At 51.5% G+C, this 22,100-nt stretch overlaps 1 protein-coding gene and 1 long non-coding RNA gene across 2 annotated transcripts in view; one reads left to right on the top strand and one right to left on the bottom strand.

The window, feature by feature from the left end:
- Positions 1 to 1,261: 1,261 nt before the first annotated feature.
- The window catches only part of Ube2v1 (ubiquitin conjugating enzyme E2 V1), a 22,723-nt gene continuing 1,884 nt past the window's right edge, over positions 1,262 to 22,100 (top strand). Inside the window, exons 1-3 of the mRNA NM_001110345.2 lie at positions 1,262 to 1,325; positions 14,823 to 14,971; positions 21,478 to 21,603. Coding sequence (NP_001103815.2) covers positions 1,304 to 1,325; positions 14,823 to 14,971; positions 21,478 to 21,603 — 297 coding nt within the window. The 5' untranslated portion in view covers positions 1,262 to 1,303. The remainder of the gene's footprint in view (positions 1,326 to 14,822; positions 14,972 to 21,477; positions 21,604 to 22,100) is intronic.
- Positions 19,929 to 22,100, bottom strand: part of LOC103691970 (uncharacterized) — a 15,063-nt gene continuing 12,891 nt past the window's right edge. The window contains exon 3 of the long non-coding RNA XR_015684859.1: positions 19,929 to 21,246. This is a non-coding gene — a long non-coding RNA (uncharacterized LOC103691970). The remainder of the gene's footprint in view (positions 21,247 to 22,100) is intronic.

Raw genomic sequence — 22,100 nt, 5'->3', positions numbered from 1 at the left:
TCTAGTCTGGTGTGCATCTTCTGCACTGGGTGAGCTTACCACATACTTCCTCACGAGAGGTGACTGAACCAGGCGAGGGTCTCCAGCTTCCTTGTTCCTCTGCTGGTCCTGGTAGCAGTGTAACCTGCAGCCCAGCTGGCTACTTCATCCTTTATATCCACATCCCCTTAGGGCCTTCACATCAAAGGTGGCTTGGTGATGGGTTTGCTCTGAAAGCAGGTCTCCGGAAAGTCTGTTGGAATGGGACCGGGACAGGAGGCCTTTCCTGATTGTTCTGCTGCCCATTCATAGGTTTACCCCCTATCTTATTGTAGGTAAAAACGTATGTTTATTTATATTTGTTACTCGTTCTCTGTCCAACTAGAACGTAAGTACTTGAGAAGAGTAATCTCACTTCGCAGAGATGTTGCCATCCCCAGCACCTAGCTCAGTTCTCCCACATAATAGATGTGTAATAAATATCTGGGTGAATGAATGCTTAAATCTAAGAGTGGAAAATTGCAGAGCTAGGGATCTGGCGCCTTTAGTAAAGACCATGCACAGCAGACACAAAGCCCTGGGATCAGTCTCTAAGAACTCTGAAACCAGGTGTAACACAAGCCGGCAACCCCAGCAGGAGGTGGAAGCAAAAGAATCAGACGTTCAAGGTCATCCTCTGTCTAATGGCTCTAGGACAGCTGAGTTGAGATCTTGTCTCAGACAAAACCCCTAGACAAACAAAAAGAAAGCCCGCCTCAAGGAAGGTAGGTTCTCGACTCCCTAGCTGCACCTTGTCCCTGCATGCCCCAGAGCTGCAGCAATGCTGGAAAGATTGTAGTGGTCCACAATTTTACGTATTCAGGCCTTTCGGTGTGTTTTTCTTCAGATACCCCATAACAAAGATCACCTGGCTTGGGTTCAAATTCTGACTCAGCTACTTAACAGTTGAGATGAACTTCATCTCTCTCAGTTTCATTTTCGCTACTGGTGAGGACTGGAAACAGCCTGGGAACAGGCGCAGGGTTCCGCAGCCCTTCCCCCTTCTGCTCTCCCGGAAGAGCACGGTCACCCGGGGGCCCTGGCGCCGAGCACCTGCACTCTTCCCCCACGCCCGGGCTGGGCGGAGCTTGCAGGTTACTCCGCCCTCGTGCTCGCTCACTGAAGACTCGGGCAAAGCCCTTCCCGCCCGGCTCCTGCGACCCCGAGCGGGCGTCAGCGGCACCGTCTGCGCCTGCGCTTACGTCTGCGCCTGCGCACCAGCGCCCGAGAAAAACTCAAGGCGGGGGTGAAGAAGGGGCCGGCCTTCGAGCGACAGCGACGCAAGATGGCAGCCACCACAGGCTCGGGTGAGCGGGGGCGCCGGGCGTGCTGGCAGACGGAGCGCGGGCTGCTTGGGCTGAGTCCGGGGCTAGCGGAGGCCATACTGGCTTGGCCGGGGCTCCGCGCTCTGCCAGTGGCTGCGTTTCACTGAGCGGCCGGGCCTAGAACGAGCAGGCGGCGGCCGGAAGCCCGGGCGGGGGCAGCCGGGCCGTGGGCGGTGCGGCCAAGCCGGAGGCTCTGGCGCCTCCGGGGGGCGGGGGGTTGAGGAGAGGCCGGCAGAGGGGCCGAGTGTGCTAGGGAATGCCCGGGCGAGGTCCCACTGGGAGCTGGCCTGAGCGACTGGGAGCTGGGGGTGCCTGGCGGGGGAACGCGGGCGCAACCCTAGGGAGCACAGGAGGAGATGGAGCCCCACGGGCGGCAGGCGAGGCCGCCCGGGGCCCCGCGCCAATTTAGGGTCGGGGCTGTGAGAGGGAGAGCATCATGGTGGTCGCTTCCCCTGGAAATCGGGGCACCTGCACGGGCTGAGCCAGGCGTCTGCAGTGGGAGCAGGCCTGGGTTGCAGAGACCAGGGATAGATTTCAGAAGGCGCGCTGAGAGCCGAGCGCCGCGTTGGATGGGCGCGAGCAGGTGCCTCGGAAGCCCTGGTCTGTGTGTTGGGGGGGAGGTCTGTTGGGCCTTGTCGCCGTTGGGAAAGCTTCTGCGGTGGGGAGAATGGGATGGGGTGCAGTCCCGCAGATGCTTCTTTTAGAGAAAAACCTCTTCCTGCACGGAGCGGATGGAGGAAGTGATTGTCACTCCTTCTACTCCTTCGGATAATTGGGGAAAATATGTAGGTTCAACTCGGAAACTCTCCATTATCTGGTGTGGTAAGAGAGGAACAGTGAAATGAGAACCCTTGGACTAAATGGAAGGGATAACAAGAGGGAAAGGGGGTGCTTTTGCGAGAGAAGCTCTGCCGGTCTCTAGTGGGCTAAGAGAAGGGCAGATGGGGAATCTTGAAGGGTCTGCCTTAGTACCAACAACTCGCACTTGATTAAGGGGCATGGAGTCTGGCAGTCTAGAGAGGGTGGAGTGGGTTTGGTGAAGGGGTCTGGGAAGGCAGAAGAGTCTGCTTTTCCAGTGAAGAAGGATTCAGGAGAGACTGGGTGCTCCCTTCTGGTGTGGGTCTGCGCCCTCGGGAGCCTGGTGGTGGAGGTGAGCAAGGGGTAAGGACAGACCAGCAGTGTCTTGGAGCTGCTCAAGAGCCTCAAGAGCAGGTGTTGTGGGGATGGGAAGCAGAGAGGCTCAGCCTGCAGCGATCCACCACACAGTGCCTGTTGTGTCCTGGAGAAAACTACGCAGGGCCAAGTCAGTCCATTCACCAACAAACACATGGTCATGGGCACTTGGGAAGACCAACTCTGAGTCAGGCTGGACTGGGGTGGGATGGAGGGCATCTCCCAGAGCAGTGTCTGGCAGCCAGTACTGGGGTGGCACTGATTGAAATTACTTTAGAACATCTCATGATCCAGTTTGACAGCCATGTCTCACTTCTGAGGCCCTACCCATGCCTCAGGAGTGCAGATAAATACAGTAGCACCACAGCAACTGCTGTGTATGGAACCCAAAGGAACTTGGGCAGGGATGTGGTGGCTTCATGCTAGAGTGTTTTGCTAGCAAGTTGGAGGCCCTGAGTTCTATCCCTCTCACCACAAAAAGAAGCAAGTGCACTTAGCACAGGTTAGGTAACATAAGACAGACTTCAAGGCACCCTGAAACAGGCTTTCCACAAAGTCTCTCTATTCCACAGATGGTTACTGGGCCTGTTGTGTCCTGTTATGGTAGCAGACAAGGTAGACAGCACTATCCTTAGGCTTCATTCAAACCAGACAGAAGGCCATTTGGGATGGCAATAAAGTGACCCCAAATGTAGGAAGTGCATCTGAAGTGTGAGGTGGTGAGTCAGTCTGAAGAGGAGAGGACAGGCTTCTCTCAGGGGCGACATTGGAACTGAGACTAGTGGTGGGAAGAGCAAGTCCTGTGGCCTATGATGATGGCTGCGGGGAAGGACCATCCATGCAGTGTCGTGTTGGGGACACTTGTGTTGAAAGATGAAATTAAAGGTCATGGGGCCATTGAAGTTTGATGGATGATTTGAGGAAAGAACCAGCTTCCACAAGTTGCCTGCTGACCTCCACGGGTACCTGTCCCCTAACAAAAAGGCCTTGGTAATGAGATGGAGAGAGAGGACTTGGTGCAAGGGGAAGCCAAGGAATAAATGCCTGTTCTGAGCAGGCGTTTGGTGTTGGGAGGAAGCACGGACAGACGGATGGACTGCCTTGAAGAGAAGGAATGATGAGCTGTGACTTGAGCCCTAAGGCATCATGAGGCTGCACAGCATTATAGAGTGGAAAGCGGGCTGGAGAGATGGCTCAGTGGTTAAGAACACTGACTGCTCTTCCAGAGGTCCTGAGTTCAAATCCCAGCAACCACATGGTGGCTCACAACCATCTGTAATGGGATCTGATCTGATGTGCTCTTCTGGTGTGTCTGAAGACAGCTACAGTTTACTTATATATAATAAATAAATAAATCTAAAGAGGGGGGCAGGACCTTAGTTAGTTAAACTTTGGTGTTTAGCCTCTGCTCCCCTCTACATCCTTCAGGTGTGTTCAGGCCTCGGGCCACCTTTAGACTGAGCCTACTCATTAATCTGTGCCCTGGTTGCCAGGAAACCACTGTGTGGCCTTGGAGTCCCTGTGAGTGCCGTGCTCAGGTAGTATGGTCTGCTTCTGGCACCTTCCTACATTGTTTGCTGTTGTGATTTTGGCGCAGGTCTCAGAGAGGAGCTGAGACAAACCCACTACAGCCACTCACTCAAGATGTCTACAGTTCAAGGAGACTTCTCTCCTGTGTGTCCAGGACTGCAGGATGTCAGACAGTGGCCCTTGGCTACCAGGCCCTTCCTCTCATCCAGCAGCCCACAACACTGTGCTGCCCTGAGCTGACAGTTAACTAGATGCCAAGTGCCAGAGTGACAAGCCCTGGCAAGGTGCCACTGTAAATATACACTCAGGGGTGTGGCCTCATGCACACATCCAGCTTCTAGAAATGTCACCATCTGGGTGGTAGAGATTGGGTCTTTCCTTCCATTCAGGGTGTGTGCCGCCCCCGACAGCTGGAGGTGGGAGATGTGAGCTCAGCAAGGCCCTGTAATGGGCCCCAGTTCCCACAGGTCTCACTGCGCGCCATCTCTGGTCCCTCACAGCCAAGTGCCTTTTCTCCTTCATGGCCTGCTTTCTGGATAGCTGCTTCTTAGTGTGTTCAACCCAAGAAACAGAAGCCAGGCACTACAGTGGGCCAGCGCAAGTAGGATTTCTTTCTTTCTTTTTGATTTTGTGTTGGTTTAAGACAGAATATCAGGCTGGAGAGATGGCTCAGTGGTTAAGAGCACTGTCTGCTCTTCCAGAGGTCCTGAGTTCAAATCCCAGCAACCACATGGTAGCTCACAACCATCTGTAATGGGATCCAATGCCCTCTTCTGGTGTGTCTGAAGACAGCTACAATGTACTCATATATAATAAGTAAACCTTTAAATAAAAAAATTTAAAAAAAAAAAGACAGGCTGTCATGGATATCGTGTAGCCCAGGCTGCTCTTAAACAGTGTGGAGTTGAGAATGTGGAGATGACCTTTTGATCCGCCTCTGATCCTACTGCCTCCGTCTCCCAATTGCTGGGATCATAGGTATCATCGTATCAGAATTGCCACCTGGCGGTGGTAGTACCCACCTTTAATCCCAGCACTTGGGAGGCAGAGGCAGGCAAATCTCTGAATTCAAGGTCAGCCTGGTCTACAGAGAGTTCCAGGACAGCCAGGACTACAAAGGAAACCCTGTCTTGAAAAACCAAAGAATTGCCAAGAGAGGGGCTTAACCAGATGGTTCACTGGTTAAGAGCATTGCTCTTCCAGAGGATCAGAGCTCTGTTCCCAGCATCCACACCTAGCTGCTCACAACTGTATCTAACTCCAGCTTCAAGGGGGGTCAGGTGCTTGCTCTCCTGTGACCTCCATGGGTGGCACTCCCGTGTCATGTACACAGACACATGCATATGAATAAACCCAAAGATGGCTCTTTAGGGTTGCCAAGTGAGTTTTCATGCAGCTTTTGCCCCTTGGCTCTAATTTAAGAGGCTGAGAATGTAGCTTATGTAGCGTAAACACGCTGGCCACAAGATCACCTCAGCCTTCCCTTCCTTCCTCTCTCATTTACTTTTATGTCCTGAGTTTTGCTGACAGCGGAACGAATACAGCTAGGAGTCCTCAGCCTAACCCTGGAGGGCCGCAACAGTGCCGAAGCACTGTGATGGATGAGGTGATTCCTCACCCCACCCCCAAAGGGCCTCTCTGTGTAGCCCTGGCCGTCCTGGAACTCACTGAATAGACCAAACTATCCCCAAACTAAGGACCTGCCTCTTCCTCCAGAGTGCTGGGGCCTAAAGGCATGTATCACCATGAATTCTGTGTTTGAGGAAGTTGTTCTGTGCCCTTACCCTGAGTAATTGTCACCTGCTGAGTTGGGACCCAGTGTGTTGTCACATGTAGAGTAAGTAGGTCTTTGTCCTTCTTAAACATAGGGTTTCTTGATTTTGCTGGGGTTTTGTTATTTGTTTTTGGTTATTTTCTGAGAAGATTTCACTGTGTAGCCTAGCCTCGGGGTACAGGTGTGTACCACATGCCGGGCTCTAAGACTTGACCTTGTACTTGATGGGCCAGTACTGGCTGGAGCACATGCTCTCACTTCCTGAGCCAGTTGAGGCAGATACCTTTCAGGAAGGGATTGGGCTGCTCTGATGAGTTCTCTGACCAGATGTGTGACTTGGCGTGCAAAGGGGACAGGGTGTCTGGCAGGGTGGTGCAGAGGTGTGGATGGAACTCACAGTGGGACTGTCCCAGAAGGAAGAGACAGGGTTCAGTAGCTCCTTCCTGGACTGGACTTCCAGCTCATTCTTGGTCATTGAGCCACCAACAGTCTTCCATCCTGTCACACTGAGCTATAAAGATTGAAAGGTTAATGGGGGCTGGAGAAAGGGCTCAGTGATCAAAGAGCACTGGCTGCTTTTGGAGAGGACCCAGGTTGGGTTCCCAGCACCCACAACTACCTAGAGCTCCAGATCCAGGAGATCCAACTTCCTCTTCTGACTTCTAAGGGCTACAAGCACACATGGTGCACTTACATACAAGCAGGCAAAACATTCATATACGTAAAATAAATCCTTAAAAAAAGATTGCCAGGTTTCCATGGAGTCTTCTAGAGCCACTAATTTCTGCCTATGATAAAAACTGGCCGCCCTCAGAGCTTCTCATGAGTTCCCAGAGGAGGATGTCTCAGGCTGACCAAATGCCAGGACATAAGTCATTTGCCACCGTCCATTTTGGTAACACTGCATCCAGAGCAGCTCTCAGGCTTAGTGCGAGCTGCTGTGCTCCCTGAGCAGCTGGTCTCTCAGGATCCAGAAGTGTACAGTTTGCCAAAGCCCTGCTTTTAATCCCTAGTTCCCAGAGATGTTTGTGTTTTAGTTTCATTTATCTGTTTATTTTGGTGTTTAGTTTTTTGAGACAGGGTTTTTTTGTTTGTGTAGTCTTGGCTATCCTGGAGCTCGCTCTGTACACCTGGCTGTTGTTTACATTATTTTTGAGTCAAGTCATTACTCTTTAGTTCAGGTTGGCCTGGAACTTGTGGCAATCCTCCTGCTTCAGCCTCTTAAGTGCTGCAGTTATATAAGTGAGCTCCCAGAGAGACTTTATTTTCATTTTTAGTCAGGTCTTACTGTGCAGTTGTAGCTGACCTCCAACTCAGACTCTGTCTCTACCTCTTAGGAGCCACCGCTGGTGTTTTGTTTTTGAGACGTGGTTTGTGTGCCTAGCCTGGCCTGCACTCAGATCTGCACGGCTCCCTGGGTTGCTTGGTTAGCTGTGTTTGAGGTTGTGTCTTGTGAGCTTAGACTGACCTCTAACTTGACTTGTAAAGGAGAGGATGATGGGAAAATCCTGGTCCTCCTGTCTCTCCCTGCCAAATGCTAGGATTACAGGCACACACAGTTCATCTGACTTCTGATGGTGCTGGGCTCTGAATCCTGTCCCTGTGCTTAGTCAGCAAGCTGGTCGCCCTGAGCCAGCGCCCCATCTGCCTGACCTGCATTTAGTTTAGAGTCATGCTATGTAGACTTGGCTGGCCTCAATCTCAACAGCCTCCTGAGGGCTGGGGTTGCAGGTGTATACACACCCCAGAGTCATTTGCCCACAGATTTAATATGTTTCTATGCTTCACATCACTGGTTGAATGTTTCCCTGAGATGCCATGTAAAACTGTCAACCTGCAGTTTACACACACACACACACACACACACACTTTTTTTTTCTTTTCTAGGAGGTTGGCATGTGTTTTGGGCATGCTTGTGGAGGTCAGAGGACAATTCAGTGGGGTGGGCGTTGGTTCTTTTCCATTGTATTGGAGCCCAAAATGGAGTTCAGGTGGTCAGGCTTGGTGACAGGTGCCCCTGGGGCCATATCACTGATGCCTGCATTTCTATTGTTTTCTGATTTATTTATTTATTTATTTATTTTAAAGATTTATTAAGAAGAGGGCATCAGATCTCATTACGGATAGTTGTGAGCTACCATGTGGTTGCTGGGATTTGAACTCAGGACCTCTGGAAGAGCAGTCAGTGCTCTTAACCACTGAGCCATCTCTCCAGAGGAGGTGGGGCAGAGAGAGAGATTGAGAGATTGAGATTGCATTTGCCACATCAAGGCTCGGGGTCAGAACTTGCATGTGTTGACTCTTTTCTTTTCCGGGGGTTCCCAGGGTAGAACTCAGGGAGTCAGGCTTGGCAGCCCTTGGAATTCACTTCTTGCTACATCTGAGTCTCTAATTTTGAACTCATTCTTGTGTTTGAATTCATGCCCTAAGGTTCATTAGTACTGAGGTGCCTTAGGCCACAAGGATTTCAGTGCTTCATGGACTGTTAGAGCATTACCTTACATTAGCTTCCTGTACAGTTTTTAAAGTTTGGAACCCCAGTAGCACATACTGGTGAGTTTTACTCTAAGGAGCTCTTTCTAGGTGGGTACTGTCCTCTGGGTGCAGAGCTTGCTTGGAGAGGCTCTGTGCTCTGGCCCAGTACAGAAAAGTCTTTTCTCTTGTGAGGTTTGGTGAAGAACGAGTTCGACCTAGTTTATAAAGAAGAATAAGCAAGGGGATCTGGCCACAGGCATCTCAGCTGCTGGGAGGCAAAGGCAGGAAGATCAGAAATGAAGGCACACCTCAAATATGAGGCATCCTGTACACATTAGTGAGAGAGGTTCAGTGGGAGAGCATTTGCCTACTGTTTGCCAAGCCCTGGGCAATCCCCAGTGTGGTCCTTCCAAAAATGGTAGGTTCCCCTCAGACTCCTACAGTCTTTGGCCTGGGGAAGGGCTGTTGGAACCATCTGCGGTGGCATACAACTTTAATCCCAGTACTCAAGCCGCAAAGGTAGGTGGATCTCTGTGAGTTCAAGACCAGCCTTGTCTACAAAGTGAGTTCCAGGACAGCCAGGGCTGCATAGAGAAGCCCTGTCTTGGAAAACTAAAAATGAATGTTACAAAGCTGATCAAGGTGTGCTGGCCTTCAGTCCCAGCAGAAGACAGCAGGAGCAGGTACATCAGAGTTCAAAGCCAGCTTGATCTGTACAGCAAGTTCCAGATCCTGTCTCAAACAGGATACAATAAGGCTGGGGACTGGGAAGGATTGCTGGGGAAGGGCTCTCAGTACCAAAACTGACAGCCTGAGTTCAGTTCCAGGGCCCAGGTAGTGGAGAGAACGAACTCCTCTGAGCACCCTGCTGCTGTGGCATCGACACATCCAGACACTCACAGACACAAAATAAGTAAAATGTCATCTTAAATGCTACCGAGTTCTACATTTACACACACACACACACACACACACACACACACACACACATCTCAGATGATTGAATGGGTGGAGGGGCCTGCCCCAGAGCCTGGTGACCTGAATCCAGTCCCTGCAATTGATCTACGATCTACGTGGTGATAGAAGAAAGCCCACTCCTGGCTGTCATCTTCTGACTTCCTTAAGTGCATTCCAGTGCACACAGAAAAATGTAACTGAAAGACAAAACCCTGAACTTAGGCTTGATGCATGCACCTGCTGGGTAAGCCGGGGAAGTGGCTTTGATCCCCTGGACCCATGTAAAAGAAAAGAAAATTGTGCTTACAAGGCAACACACAAAATCAGTTTTAACAGTCGGATAACCTCAGTTGTTACCTGATGTTGACCAGTCAACTTAGGGTTTGAAGTCTGACTAGAAGCTTCTGGTGTTCATCCAGGAACCATTATAGAGCCACCATCATGTGCCAGACAACTGGTCAATTGTGTGTGTGTTGGGACAGGTTGAATGAGTCATAGCTCTGTCTGAAAGTGGTGAGATAGTAGGAAACAGGCAGGAAACAGAAAGAGAAAGAAAGCATTGGTGTGTGGGCAGAGCTGCTAGGCCAAGGTGCATGGCTACAGACCCTGCTGGCCTCTGCAGTCAGAAGACTGACAAGTCCTGCTCATTCTGTCTGTTTGTCACGTGGAATTTTGCTTGAATTTTAAAATCTTCACTAAGCATTTTGATAAGATTCTGAATCCAACCTTAGTGGGCTCACCTGCGTTAGAACTCTGACTAGAGGCAGGTGAACCGAGGGCATCCTTGGTAATATAACTAGCTCATGGCCAGCCTGGGCTATATGCAACTCGGTCTACACACACACACACACACACACACACACACACACACTAATAATTAGGCTCACTTTTAATGACTCTGTAAGTATTTCCTGGGTATGTTTTCAGAAATCTGTGAGAATTTTGTAAGGTGGGGTTTATCAGCATACATCAAGTACCTGCTGGAGAAGGCAGCGAGCAAAGCAGATGGACTCGCACACTCCTGGAGCGTGTGCTGAGATGGGAGGTGAGACAGATGTGTTCAAAGTATCTGGTCAGCTTGCTAGAGCTGAGCAAGAGGCAAGAGGAGGAGTGTAGGTTGGGAAGATAGTTGCCAGCTGTCTGTCCTGCAAGAGATCATAATGAGCAAGCGCACAGGCTGAAGGAAGACAGCCTCCCCAGAAGCCCGGAGAACTCCTGCTGTGACGATGTGGGAAGGCTCTGTGATTGAGGAAGGCTCCATGGAGCAAGACCTGGCTGTACTGAGAGGCTGGTGGTACCCTTACAGGGAAGTGATGGTATCCTGGTCACCTATAGAGGCTGGTCCTTGGAGACCAGGCAGAGTGAGTCAGGCAGAGCAAGAGACATAGGTGGGGCCTGCACAGAGATGGGAGGAGAGATTTCTGACTGACTGAGATGGAGCCAGGAGAAGTGTGGGCGCCACATCCAAGATTAGGAGTGACTGTCATTTGGGGAAGAGTGCGATAGTTTCCGTTGGAAGTGTTCTGCATGCCTGAGGCCTGTTGGCAGGTGTCTGGGAGGAGGGGCGTTGGCATGGACATTGAAGTCAGCTTAGTGTAAGCTATGGCCCACATGGACGCACTGGAGCAGTGGGCCTGTCAAGAGCTCAGGGAATGGACTCAGGCCAGGTTGGGTTTGGAGGCAGGAGTTGAAGGAGAGAGCCAGCAACCTGGGGCAGGAGCATGGAACGAACTATGACATCTGGCCAGGAACTGGTGTGCAACATGTCCTGCCATGAATGACCAGGCTGAAGTGGAAGCACAGCTGAGACTCCTGTGGGGACAGCCTGAAAGGCCGTGAGTGCTGAGCTGGAGAGGGTTTGTGTCAGGAGAGGGCTCGTCTGCTCCAGCGCTGGAGGGTGATGCACTGCACTAAGGGAGGTGCTTGCTCTACCGCCGTGGCTGCATGCCAGGCACCACCGCGGCCTTCCAGACTCACTCCTTCTACAGAGGTCAAGGGTGCTGTGACCTCTGCTGGACCAGGGGGAGGCAGGCAAAACCTGAACTCATGGCAAGGCTACTGTACACAGACTGTGGTCTAGATCAGTGGGCACATGCACCCTGGGTTCAATTTCCAGTCCTCCCCGCTCCCTTACCTGTCTCCTCTCTCCCTACCCTCTCCCTCTGACATCCTGCCACCACCTACTGGGGACCCATTCTGGGGGAGAATACTAAGGGCTGTTGGTGTACGCGTGATAAGTATGCAAGTCAGTTCCCTCCTTCCACCACACAGCTTCTGGGGAGAGAGCTGTTGTTATCGTTGGTGGGAGACACCCTCCATGCCGAACCAGTTCACTGTCCCCAGCCTGACCAAAGAAAACAGCAGATTTCTGAGATCAAGTATCATAGAAGTTAGAGTCCCCCACAGGAGATGAAAGTCTGACTCCGGGCTGAAGGGAGGAAGTCTTTTACAGAGAGCAGGAGGTGCCAAGGCTGCAGGAACATATGCACGCGTACCTTGTAGGGGTGGGGTACACACACACACTCCTCAGGTAGGAAGATAACAGGTCTGGATGATAAAGCCGGAAGGAAACCTGGCTCGCTCAGCTGGCCTCCTGGGTGCTGGGGTTGAAGGTGTGTGCACCCCTTCCTGGCATGTTCCCAGCACTTGAGACACAGCGGCAGTGGGTCTCTGAGTTTGAGGTCAGCCTGGGCCACATAGTGAGACTCTGTCTCTAACAGTGGTTAGATCTAACGCTGTGTGTGGGATGTAAGCACAGGAGTGTGCTGGCCTGCACACGGGCACAGGAAGCATGGAGCGAGAGCACAGAACGTTAGCTATCTCCTTGCTGCCTTGAGACACAGTTGGACTGAACCAGCAGCTCCCTGACTCAGTCAAGTGCCGGATCATGGGCACATAGGCATGTTTTCCTATGCCGGTTTCTACGTGGCTATGAGGGATTTGAACTCAGATCCTCATGCTTGCAGAGCAGGTGCTCTTACAGTTGAGCCATCTCCCAGTCTTCCCCCTCATTTTTTATTTAATTCTGAACAAAGTAATTGTGTTGTTGCCCCCGTGATGTCCAATCCTTGTATTTACTGAAGGATGTCACCTCATATAGCTGAACAGTGCAGCTGGCTCTCCTGGTGTGACAAATGCTACTGATTGTGACCAGTGAGTCAGTGCGCTTTATGTTTTTGCTGTCCTTTTTCTTTCCAGTGACCACATTTGCTGCTATTCAGTGTTGTCAGTCAAACGGCTCTTTTGCTTGCCCACTTGTCTTGGGGGTGGCGCAGGTGATAGAACCTTGTAAGACTGAGTATCTGCCTCTGAGCTTCAGCCCCAAGTGGGAGCTAGGCAGGCAGACATGGAGGTGCATGTCTGTGACCTCAGCGTTTGGAGGTGGGGATAGGGTTTTTGGGGTTCACTGCCCAGCCTTCACAGTCCGTCAGTGAGTACCAGCCTCTGAGAGACCCTGCCTCAAAAAATGAGGTACCTAAGGAACCACAGCCAAGGAACATGCATGTACACGTGTGCACAATTCTTTTTTAAAGATTTGGTTTCTCTGTAGCCCTGGCTGTCCTGGAACCTGCTCTGTAGACCAGGCTGGCCTCAACCTCAGAGATCCATCCACCTCCACCTCTGAAGGCTGGGATTAAAGCCCGAGCCACCGCTCCCAGCTTCAAACACGAGTTTGTAAAAGGAGCTTTACCGCTACCGTAGATGGGAATTAGGATGATGCTATTTGTCCTAAAGAATTGTGTGATGCTGGGAATAGAAGCTAGGCAGGTGTCTGCCAGGCATGTGCTCTACCTCTGAGCTACACCCAGCAGTAATGAAGTTACTGGAGGGGTGTGGGGTGGGACTGGGCCCTTCAGGGCTAGGCCCTGGGCTGCTTCCTAGTCCAGGGAGCCACTCCTTTTTAAAGTTATTTTTATTTTATGTGCATTAGTGTTCTGCCTGCATGAAGCCGCTAGAGCCCCTGAATCTAGAGTTACTGACATTTGTGGGCTGCCATGTGGGTTCTGCGAATTGAAGCTGACTGAGTCCTCTGGAAGAGCAGCCAGTGCTCTTAATTGCTGAGCCATCTCTCCTGCCCCCAGGAAGTCAGTCATAACAGGAACTGTGGCACTGGAGGGTGAAGCACTCCATCACTGCTAAAGTCACCTCATGTTCCATGAGCAAGTCTGTCCCAGATGCTCACACCAAACCTGAGTGCTAGAGTTGACCCCTCTTTCTCTTTTTTTTTTTTTTTTTCCCGGAGCTGAGTACCGAACCCAGGGCCTTGCGCTTGCTAGACAAGCGCTCTACCACTGAGCTAAATCCTTAACCCCGACCCCTCTTTCTCACAGTCTGTAGGCCACCTGACAAATCCTGTCTGCTGGGGCCAGCACTATGCACTTTTCACCACTGCCACTGGTCCTCTTCAGCATCCCCCTCATAGCACTTGGGACATGGACACGGGACACTCTTGAGAACTCTGCTGGTCTCTCTATGGGTCAGAGGCCTTTTCTGCTGCCCTGTGTTTCCCCTTTCCTCTGCTGGGTAGCCTCTGCACACTGTTCCTTGGCACCGAGAATGTCACATCGGGAGACTTGCTGTCCCTTGAGCCACCCCTCATCTGTGCCTTTGTCTCACTTTCTTCAGGCCCTCAGCTGAGACCAGTTCTCTCTCTCTCTCTCTCTCTCTCTCTCTCTCTCTCTCTCTCTCTCACACACACACACACACACACACACACACACACACACACACACACACACAGCTTGTGTGCTTATGTTTGCTTCAGGACTCTTATGGGTCAGGGGCCCAAGGAATACAGGCACTGCTCCCTGCACGTCAGGAAGCCTGGGACTCAAGACAGGGCCCTCTCCTCACTGTGCTATAGAGTGAGTGCTGGAGTCTGACCAAATGAGGCTTGGGTTCAAAGAGAGCTAGTGGCCTGTATAGATCCTAAGCTGTTTTTTCTCAGGGAACATTGCAGGGAGGCCAGGAGCAAGCCTTCTGGTGCCACTGCTGGTGTGGATTCCCTAGGCCTGAGCTCTGTGCATGACACCTTGACACTGAGGTGCTTCAAGGCTGAGACGGACTCGGGTTCCTGGTGTGGACATGGCGATGTCTGTGTTGCCTTCATGGACAGCTTGCTGAACTTTGGGGCTGAAAAATGAACCAGAGGGGCTGAGGCCTACAGAGCAGAAAAGCCTGGAGAGCCTGCCCCTGGCCCCTCTGGCTGCCAGCAATATGGCATCTCATGCAATAGAATGCTTGTATCTCTAAGGCCATCCCAGCCAGGAGCATCCCCAAGTCTCTGCAGCCTCCAAAATTTGCCATACCACGATTGCATGAAAGGAAGTGCTGTGTCCCAGGCAATCTTCTCAGCCAGCGCTCAGATTAAAGGAAGTAACAGCTAAACTGGGCGTTGGGCTGGGGTGTGTGGAGGGGCTGGAGTGGGTGGGCACCCCTCTGGCTCCCCAGGGCTCAGTGTGTGAGGCAGCTGTTGGCAGCTGTGTGCATGCTGGGATTCGCAGCCCGCTCTGGGCTTACAGTTCTCCTTGGATTTGCCAGAATCTTGAGTTTCTTTCCATTTATTTTAGGAGTAAAAGTCCCTCGAAATTTCCGACTGTTGGAAGAGCTGGAAGAAGGCCAGAAAGGAGTAGGCGACGGCACAGTTAGCTGGGGTCTGGAGGACGACGAGGACATGACGCTCACAAGATGGACAGGCATGATAATTGGGCCTCCACGAGTAAGCGCCAAAGCTCCAACTATAACTGTCATTGTTCTTTAAAGCTGTGGTGGCCTTGTCGGCAGACACTCTCCAGTGGCGTTTTCTGAAGTGTGCTGTTCTTCCTCTGACCGGTTTCAGTTTATTCATTTGAACCCTTCTGGTGCAGTTTAATCCTTTCCTTTGGTGAGCAGATCCCGTGTAGTTGGTCGTGTGGATTTACATGGCAGTGTAGACCCTCGAGCTTGCCACCACCAGCTGAGCACTTGGACGGCAGTGCTCCTGAGGCAGCAGCCACCTTCCAGCTTTGCTCTGCCTTTGTGTCCTGCCTGCCAGGTCCAAAGGTTTATTAAAAACCAGGGCCAAAGAAGGGGGGCAAGCAAGCCTATGAGAGCTTTGCTTTGTCAGGTCCTGGCCTGTGTTTGAGGGTACAAGGTCAGCCCTCCAGAAGTGTTCAGTGCTCACATTCCAGGTCATTTACAGGTGGGGAAGCTGACCCAGGGTGATGTCACCTGCCCAGGGTCACAGAAGTAGGTCTGTCTGTCAGGCCCATGCTCCTCCTGCCCACTGGTCACCAACTCGCTCCTGAGAAGTTGGGTTTTCATTGGTCATTGCTAAAGTGGCAGGGAATTTACTCCTAAGTACAGGAGAGAGTACAGGAAGGACAGACCCTAAAAGGGGACACTCGTGTAGCTGAGCCTGAATGTGGCTAGATCTGTCTAGTGTTTGTGCCTAAGGTGACAGCTTCCTTCCTCTTCAGTAGCAGCAAGGCACAGTGGAAATAAATAGGAGGCAGATACCTGAAGTTCGGCTTAGAGGGTCACTGAGCAGCAGCCTTATGCTTCCCTCCTGCTTCCTACGTCCTCTTTGCAACTCTGATGCCAGCTGTGAGAGTTAATGTGTACATTCCTCGTTTCTTCCTCCCTGGGACAGCAGCGTGCAGAGTCTGTAGAGTACTCAGGACATACATGTAGATGGCTCTGCCCATCCTCTCCTTCCTTCCTCAGGGAGATGTTCTTACAGCTCCTGTGGGTGGCTCGGGGTCAGGCCGGTGCAGAGGCTATGGACTTTGTGCAGCACCAAGCTACCAGCTCTGCTGGATTCTGAGAGACTCTTGTGAGAACTAAACAAGAACTTGCTGTGGCCACAGTTGCCCACATCCTAGCATGTGGTGGTGGAGGCAGAAGGATCCACCAGTCAGTCACAGTGATCTTTGCCACAGGGAATTGCAGGCGACTGTGAGACTCTGTCTCAGAAGAGACAGATGGGCTGAGACAGCTCAGGGGCTAAGAGCACTTGGTATTTTTGCAGAGGACTGAGGTTCCGCTCGTAGCACTCATCCATGTGAAGGCTCACAAGTGTCCATAACTCCAGACACACCTACGTGTGAGCGAAACAAAAGGACAGACAGACAGAAATGCTGTTGAAAATGTTCTGCCTAAATGTTGGGCTAGGTATGCTACAGCACATACCTGTAAACTCGGAAGGTGAGGCAGGAGGATTGCTGCAGGTTCAAGGCATCTTGGGCTTCATACAGAGAGCCTTTCTTTAGCAGAAGCGGCTTGGATTCTCCTTAGTTAGGTCTCCTCCTCTTCTAAAGGCTGTAGGGCTGACTGAGCCGCTAAAGCACGAGGTACCTTCCAGGTTCTGTTGTTAGGGTTTGCAGTGCAGCCCAGAGTGGTGGCTCAGACCTAATCCCAAGCTTTTGGGAAGCCGAGGCAGAGGGATCATTATTGATTGGAGGGTAGCCTGGGCTACATATCCAGATCCTGTCTCAAAAATAGAAAAGGAGGCTGGGCATGGGTGGGGCATGACTTTAATCCCAGTGCTCAGGAAGCAGAGGCAGTCAGATCTGTGAATTTGAAGCCAGCCTGGTCTGCAGCACAGAGAAACCCTGTTTTGAAAAACTTGAAGGAGAAGGAAGAAGTTCTTTCCTTGCAGACCAGGGGGACCTTAAACTTCAAATCCTCCTGCCTCAGGTTCCCAATGCTGGGACCTGGAGCTTAGGACACAGCAAGCAGGTTCTACCACTGGGCTATGTCTGTTGGGAACTTGTGTTTTCGTTGTATGCTTGCTGTGTGTCCCAAGCTTGGATTCCCCTGGAGCTGGACTCACAGGAGCGTGTGATCTACTGACAGGTGTTAGGCACCAACTGGGTCCTCTATAAGAACAGTGCGAGCTTTGAATAACTGAGCCATCTCTGTGGTCCCCAATCCTTGATTTTTGAGATACAGTTTTGTTGTTATATAAATATAAAAAAAATATAGGAGTCTTTTATCCCCCACTAGGTTCGGTACTGCAGTGCCCCTAGATATCTGCTAGATATCTTAAGTCTGTCAGCAAAGCCTGGAGCTCTGCTCCATCCCATATCACACTGCTGAAGGCTTCTCTGAGCCGTCAGCGATCTCTCTACCTATTCAGTTCCCAAGGCAGGTTTCCCTGCCAGAAACACACATTCCAACTCTGTGGCATCCCACACACTCTGCCAAATTCAATTCTCCACATGAAAGACCACACAACACAATAACCTCTGATCCAATTGATAAGATATAATTGCCCACTTAGACATACAAAGCCCTGTACACATCCATCCCTTAAGAACACTCATAACAACCTGTAAAGGTACAGCGTGGAATCGTAACATCAGCCTCCATGTTCTCTCTCGGCAGCTCTCTGTCTCCTCCCCATTCCGTTCCCGTCTCCTCCTCTTCCTTCAAACTTGTCTCCTGCCCATCCTTCCTTCTTGTCCAATGACAGGCCTCGTTCTATCCTGTACCTGCCTTCACCTGTGACATCATCTCACATAGTCTGATAATGTAGCACAGGCTGGCCTCAGATGCAAGATTCTGCCCCTGAAGCACTGAGGTGTCGCACGCGTGTCTCCTTCCCTTGCTTAGAGCGCTCACACGTGTGTAGTCCAGCAGGGTTGTTATTTGACTTCTCTTGTGGATCTCAGGCCACCTACAGAAGGAGTCTGGTGAGCGAGCACACAGCATCCACAGGCAGGAGGCAGGGTTGAGAGCTGGTACTCAACAAGCGTCCCCCTCTTCTTTGTGCTCTGTAGCTCCAATCTCTGGCATGATGTTGCCAAAATCAGGGTAGCTCAGTGGGTAATGTACTTGATGCCAAGCATGTACACACACTAGTGAATGAGTGTGTAAGAGTTAATGAGTGAGTGTAAGTGAGAGTTTGTGTGAGTGGATGTGTAAGAATGTGTGAAAGTAAGTGTGTGAATGAGTCAGTGTGTGGGTGTGAGTCAGTGTGAGAGTGTGTGTGTCTCTCTGTGTGTGTGTGTGTGTGTGTGAGAGAGAGAGAGAGAGAGAGAGAGAGAGAGAGATCCAGCTAACAAGACCACCACAGTATTTGTCACTTACCATTGGATCATTTTTCATCTTTAGAACTGTTGGTGTTGACTTCTTCCCAGCCTGGCCGAGCTTCCTGCGTGCTGTAGAAGCTGCAGTGCATTGCCTTGGCACTGCCAGACAGAGCTCTAGCTTGGGTGCACCTGTTTACCTTCACTTTTGCTGTAGGCACTGGGACTAACACTGGCGATGGTGGGGGTTTTCGTGTGGACCAGTTTTCGAGTCCGTGGGGAGTGTGCCAGGACTGGCTTTGCCAGAGGACGTGGTAGCCGCTGGGCGTTTTGAGGAGCTTCGACTTTGACTTTGCTGCCGTGTGTGCACTGTGGTGTCCCCATCACTAGCTCTGTCCTGTGCTTTTCCAAACCTATACCTCGTTGTTGTTTTGCTCTGTGAGATATTTTAGAGTCTCACTGCAGCCCAGATTGGCCTGGAACATAGAGCAGTTCTCCCTTAACCTCCCAAAGCTGGGGTTACTGTCCCTGGCATCCCTGTAGTTTTCATTAACTTAGTTCTCTGGGTTCTTATGATTGGCTCAGAAAGCATGTGCTCTGAAACTAAAAACTGCCTGGTTTTATTGAGTTGGGGTCTTGAACTCAACTTCCTGCTTCCACTTCCTAAGTGTCCCGCATGACTGTGTGCCATCACCCTCGCTCTGATTTTTTTTTTTTATTTAAGATAAGATCTTTCTTAGTCCTTGCAAGGCTGGCACTAACTCTGTCATCTCAAACTGGCAGGAATCTGCCCGCCTTCTACCTCCTGGGTGCTGAGACCCTAGGGTGGGTGTACTAGCTGCACTTTTTATATATGTCTGCATTCCTTTATTTATGAGGCTGGAGAGGTGGCGCACAGTTAGGGTGCTTGCTGCTCCAGAGGACCAAAGTTCCGTCCCCAGCATCCATGCCTGCCCCACCACTGCCTGCAGTTCCAGCTCCAGGCCGTCTTCTGGCCTCTGTGGACTCTGCATGTGCGTACAGACAGACTTACACACATAAGTAGAATGTTCACATTTATCTGTATGTGTATACTCACAAGTATGCGTGCATGAGTGCATTACAGTGTATCTGTGGAAGTCAGAACACTGAAGTGCCTGTCCTTCTGTCTGTCTCCCCTCCCCCCACTCCAGGGATTGAACTTAGGTGTGCAAGGGTCTTTACTTGCTGAATCAGCTCACTGGCCCTTGACAGAGCATCTAGACAACACCAGCGAGACTCGGCTGTCTGAGGGATGGCGCTGTCGGGGAGTGGGGTTAGGTGTGTGTGCCGGGCAGGCGGGCAGGCAGGTGCTGTGTAGCTGAGCCACACACTGGTGGCCCTGAGCTCTTAAAGCCCTGCCAGGACTTGAACTTAAATCTCTTACATCAGCCAGCTGAGCCTTACAGGCCTGTACCTCTGGGCCCAGGTTTCCTATTGGTTTTTGTTTGTTTGTATTTTGTTTTGTGTTTTTTCAAGACAAGGTCTCTGTGTACAGAACTCACTCTGTAGACCAGGCTGGCCTCAAACTGGAGATCCCTCTGCCTCTGCCTCCTGAGTGCTGGGATTAAAGGGGTGAGCCACCACTGCCTGGCTATTTGAGGTTTTTTGTCTTTGAGACAGGGTCTCACTGTAGTTCATGACAACCCCCTTTTTCCACAAGAACAGCCAGTGCTCTTTTTTTGGTTCTTTTTTTTTTTTCCCCCAGAGCTGGGGACCGAACCCAGGGCCTTGCGCTTCCTAGGCAAGCGCTCTGCCACTGAGCCAAATCCCCAACCCCCAGCCAGTGCTCTTAGCTTCTCCCCAGACCCTTGCTTGCTTGCTTGTTTTTGAGTTAGGATCTCACTTTAGAGCTCTAACTGGAACATTGAACTTTTGCAGTCTTGCCTTGGCTTCTTTCTCCTGGGTGTTCCTGGGGTTGTAGGTCTGTATGGACCCTGTGCTGGGAGCTGAGGGACTAATCTTCCTTGGGGAGATATGGGCAGATTTGAACCCACAAGCCGTGAGTAGCACTCCTCCACCCAGACCCCCAGGCCCTATAGCCGAGTTCTGCTGACCCTGCTGATAGATGGTCGGTAGCAGGGCTCTAGAGGGGAGGCGAGGGGAGGGGAGCTTGAGGGTGGGAAGAGCATTTTTGAGCATCTGCTTATCTTGGCCTAAGAATGGTCTGCATAGGTGTGTTCTGGATGACCTGAACCTGAACACTTAGACTGGTGGACCGCAGACCAGCAGGTGTCGCTGTCTGCACAGGAGCAACTGCTTTGTGTGCAGGACTCCTGAGGAGGGAGGGAGGTGTGCTGCCTCCTGCCTGACAAAGGGTGGCCCCTGTCCAGGGCACGGCTCCCAGGTGGGAGGGCTCCTAGAGCTGTCTTTAGACACCTGACTGTTTGAGCCAGGCCTTCAGGGCGGCGTGGTGGCTCCGGTTGGACATTGCAGGCAGTGGTGCTGGTGTGGGCCATGGGCTTTCCCATGTTTCTCAATGAAGAAATGGACGGTTGGCTTTTAACTCTGCATAGCAGTCAGTAGACACATTTTGTAGTCTTTCCCTCCTGCCTTGACAAGCCCCTCTACCCCCTGAGCCGTCTCCACAGCCCTCAACCCTTGGCATTCCCGGTTATTTGAGATAGAAATAGACATAAGCCAGACTCGTAAGGCTCAAGGTCACTGTGTTCCTGTGGATGATCTTTTTTTTTTTTTTTTTTTTTTTCTTTTTTTTTTTTTCTTTTTTTCGGAGCTGGGGACCGAACCCAGGGCCTTGCGCTCGCTAGGCAAGTGCTCTTCCACTGAGCTAAATCCCCAACCCCCCTGTGGATGATCTTGAACTCTTGGGGTTACAAGTGTGTGCCACCACACACAGACACAGTTGGCATTTCACAGTTGATGCTGGCCCTGGTGGTCTGGTACCTCAGCTGCATGGCCTCCTGCTTCACTCACTTGATGCTGGTGGCTTCTCAGGTCACTGCAACTGCATAAGAGAAAGAAGGTTCTGAGGGCAGATGGCATATTCTACTGACTTCAGGTCAGACTTGTTGGCACTTAGACCCTCGTTTCCTCCTGTGTTCTATCCTTTGCTTGCTTCTCTGGGGCACAGGGCAGATGTGTCACCAGGTGGTGTAGGGCAACAGGGTCTCCAGGTTGTTGGAAGTTGCACCTCTCATAGGGCCTTGTATCTCATCTCTGTACTCCTTTTTTCCAGACAATTTATGAAAACCGAATATACAGCCTTAAGATAGAGTGTGGGCCTAAGTATCCAGAAGCACCCCCGTCTGTGAGATTTGTAACAAGAGTCAATATGAGTGGCGTGAGCAGTTCCAATGGAGTGGTAAGTCCTACCCTGCCCACCTGCTGCCCCGTGAGTGCAGGCGGGTGCGTGTGGCGTTGCCTGTGCTCTCCTGCCCCTCCTGCACGTTATCACAGTGCTGTTCGTGTGCAGCGTTGGGCGGGGCTGCTTCCATTGTGTCTTGTCGCCCCAAGGCCCTGCGCTGTCACTGCGATAAGAGTGCTCGTGCTCCTCGTTCCTGACACCATGAGGTGGAGATTGGGAAACTGAGATGGAGGCGAAACTGTCCCCACATCTCTACCTCCTGTGTCTCAGCCACTGCCGTGTGATATTTGTAATACTGTTTTCTGTAGCAATGTCTAGCCTGGAACTCACGGTGCAGTCCAGGCTGGCCTCTCTACCCACGACATTCCTCTTTCTCAGCCACCTGCATTAGCATTGTCAGTGGCCTTAAGAGGTCAGGGTTGCAGCTGTCTAGAGCACAGGCTAGGGTGATCTGCCACTGAGCCACACCCTAGCCGTAAATCCTCAGTCCAGGT

This window comes from Rattus norvegicus, chromosome 3 (genome assembly GCF_021556685.1).
Source record: "Rattus norvegicus strain SHRSP/BbbUtx chromosome 3, alternate assembly SHRSP_T2T, whole genome shotgun sequence".
Taxonomy (NCBI): domain Eukaryota; kingdom Metazoa; phylum Chordata; class Mammalia; order Rodentia; family Muridae; genus Rattus; species Rattus norvegicus.
This window is presented reverse-complemented; position numbering and strand designations above follow the sequence as displayed.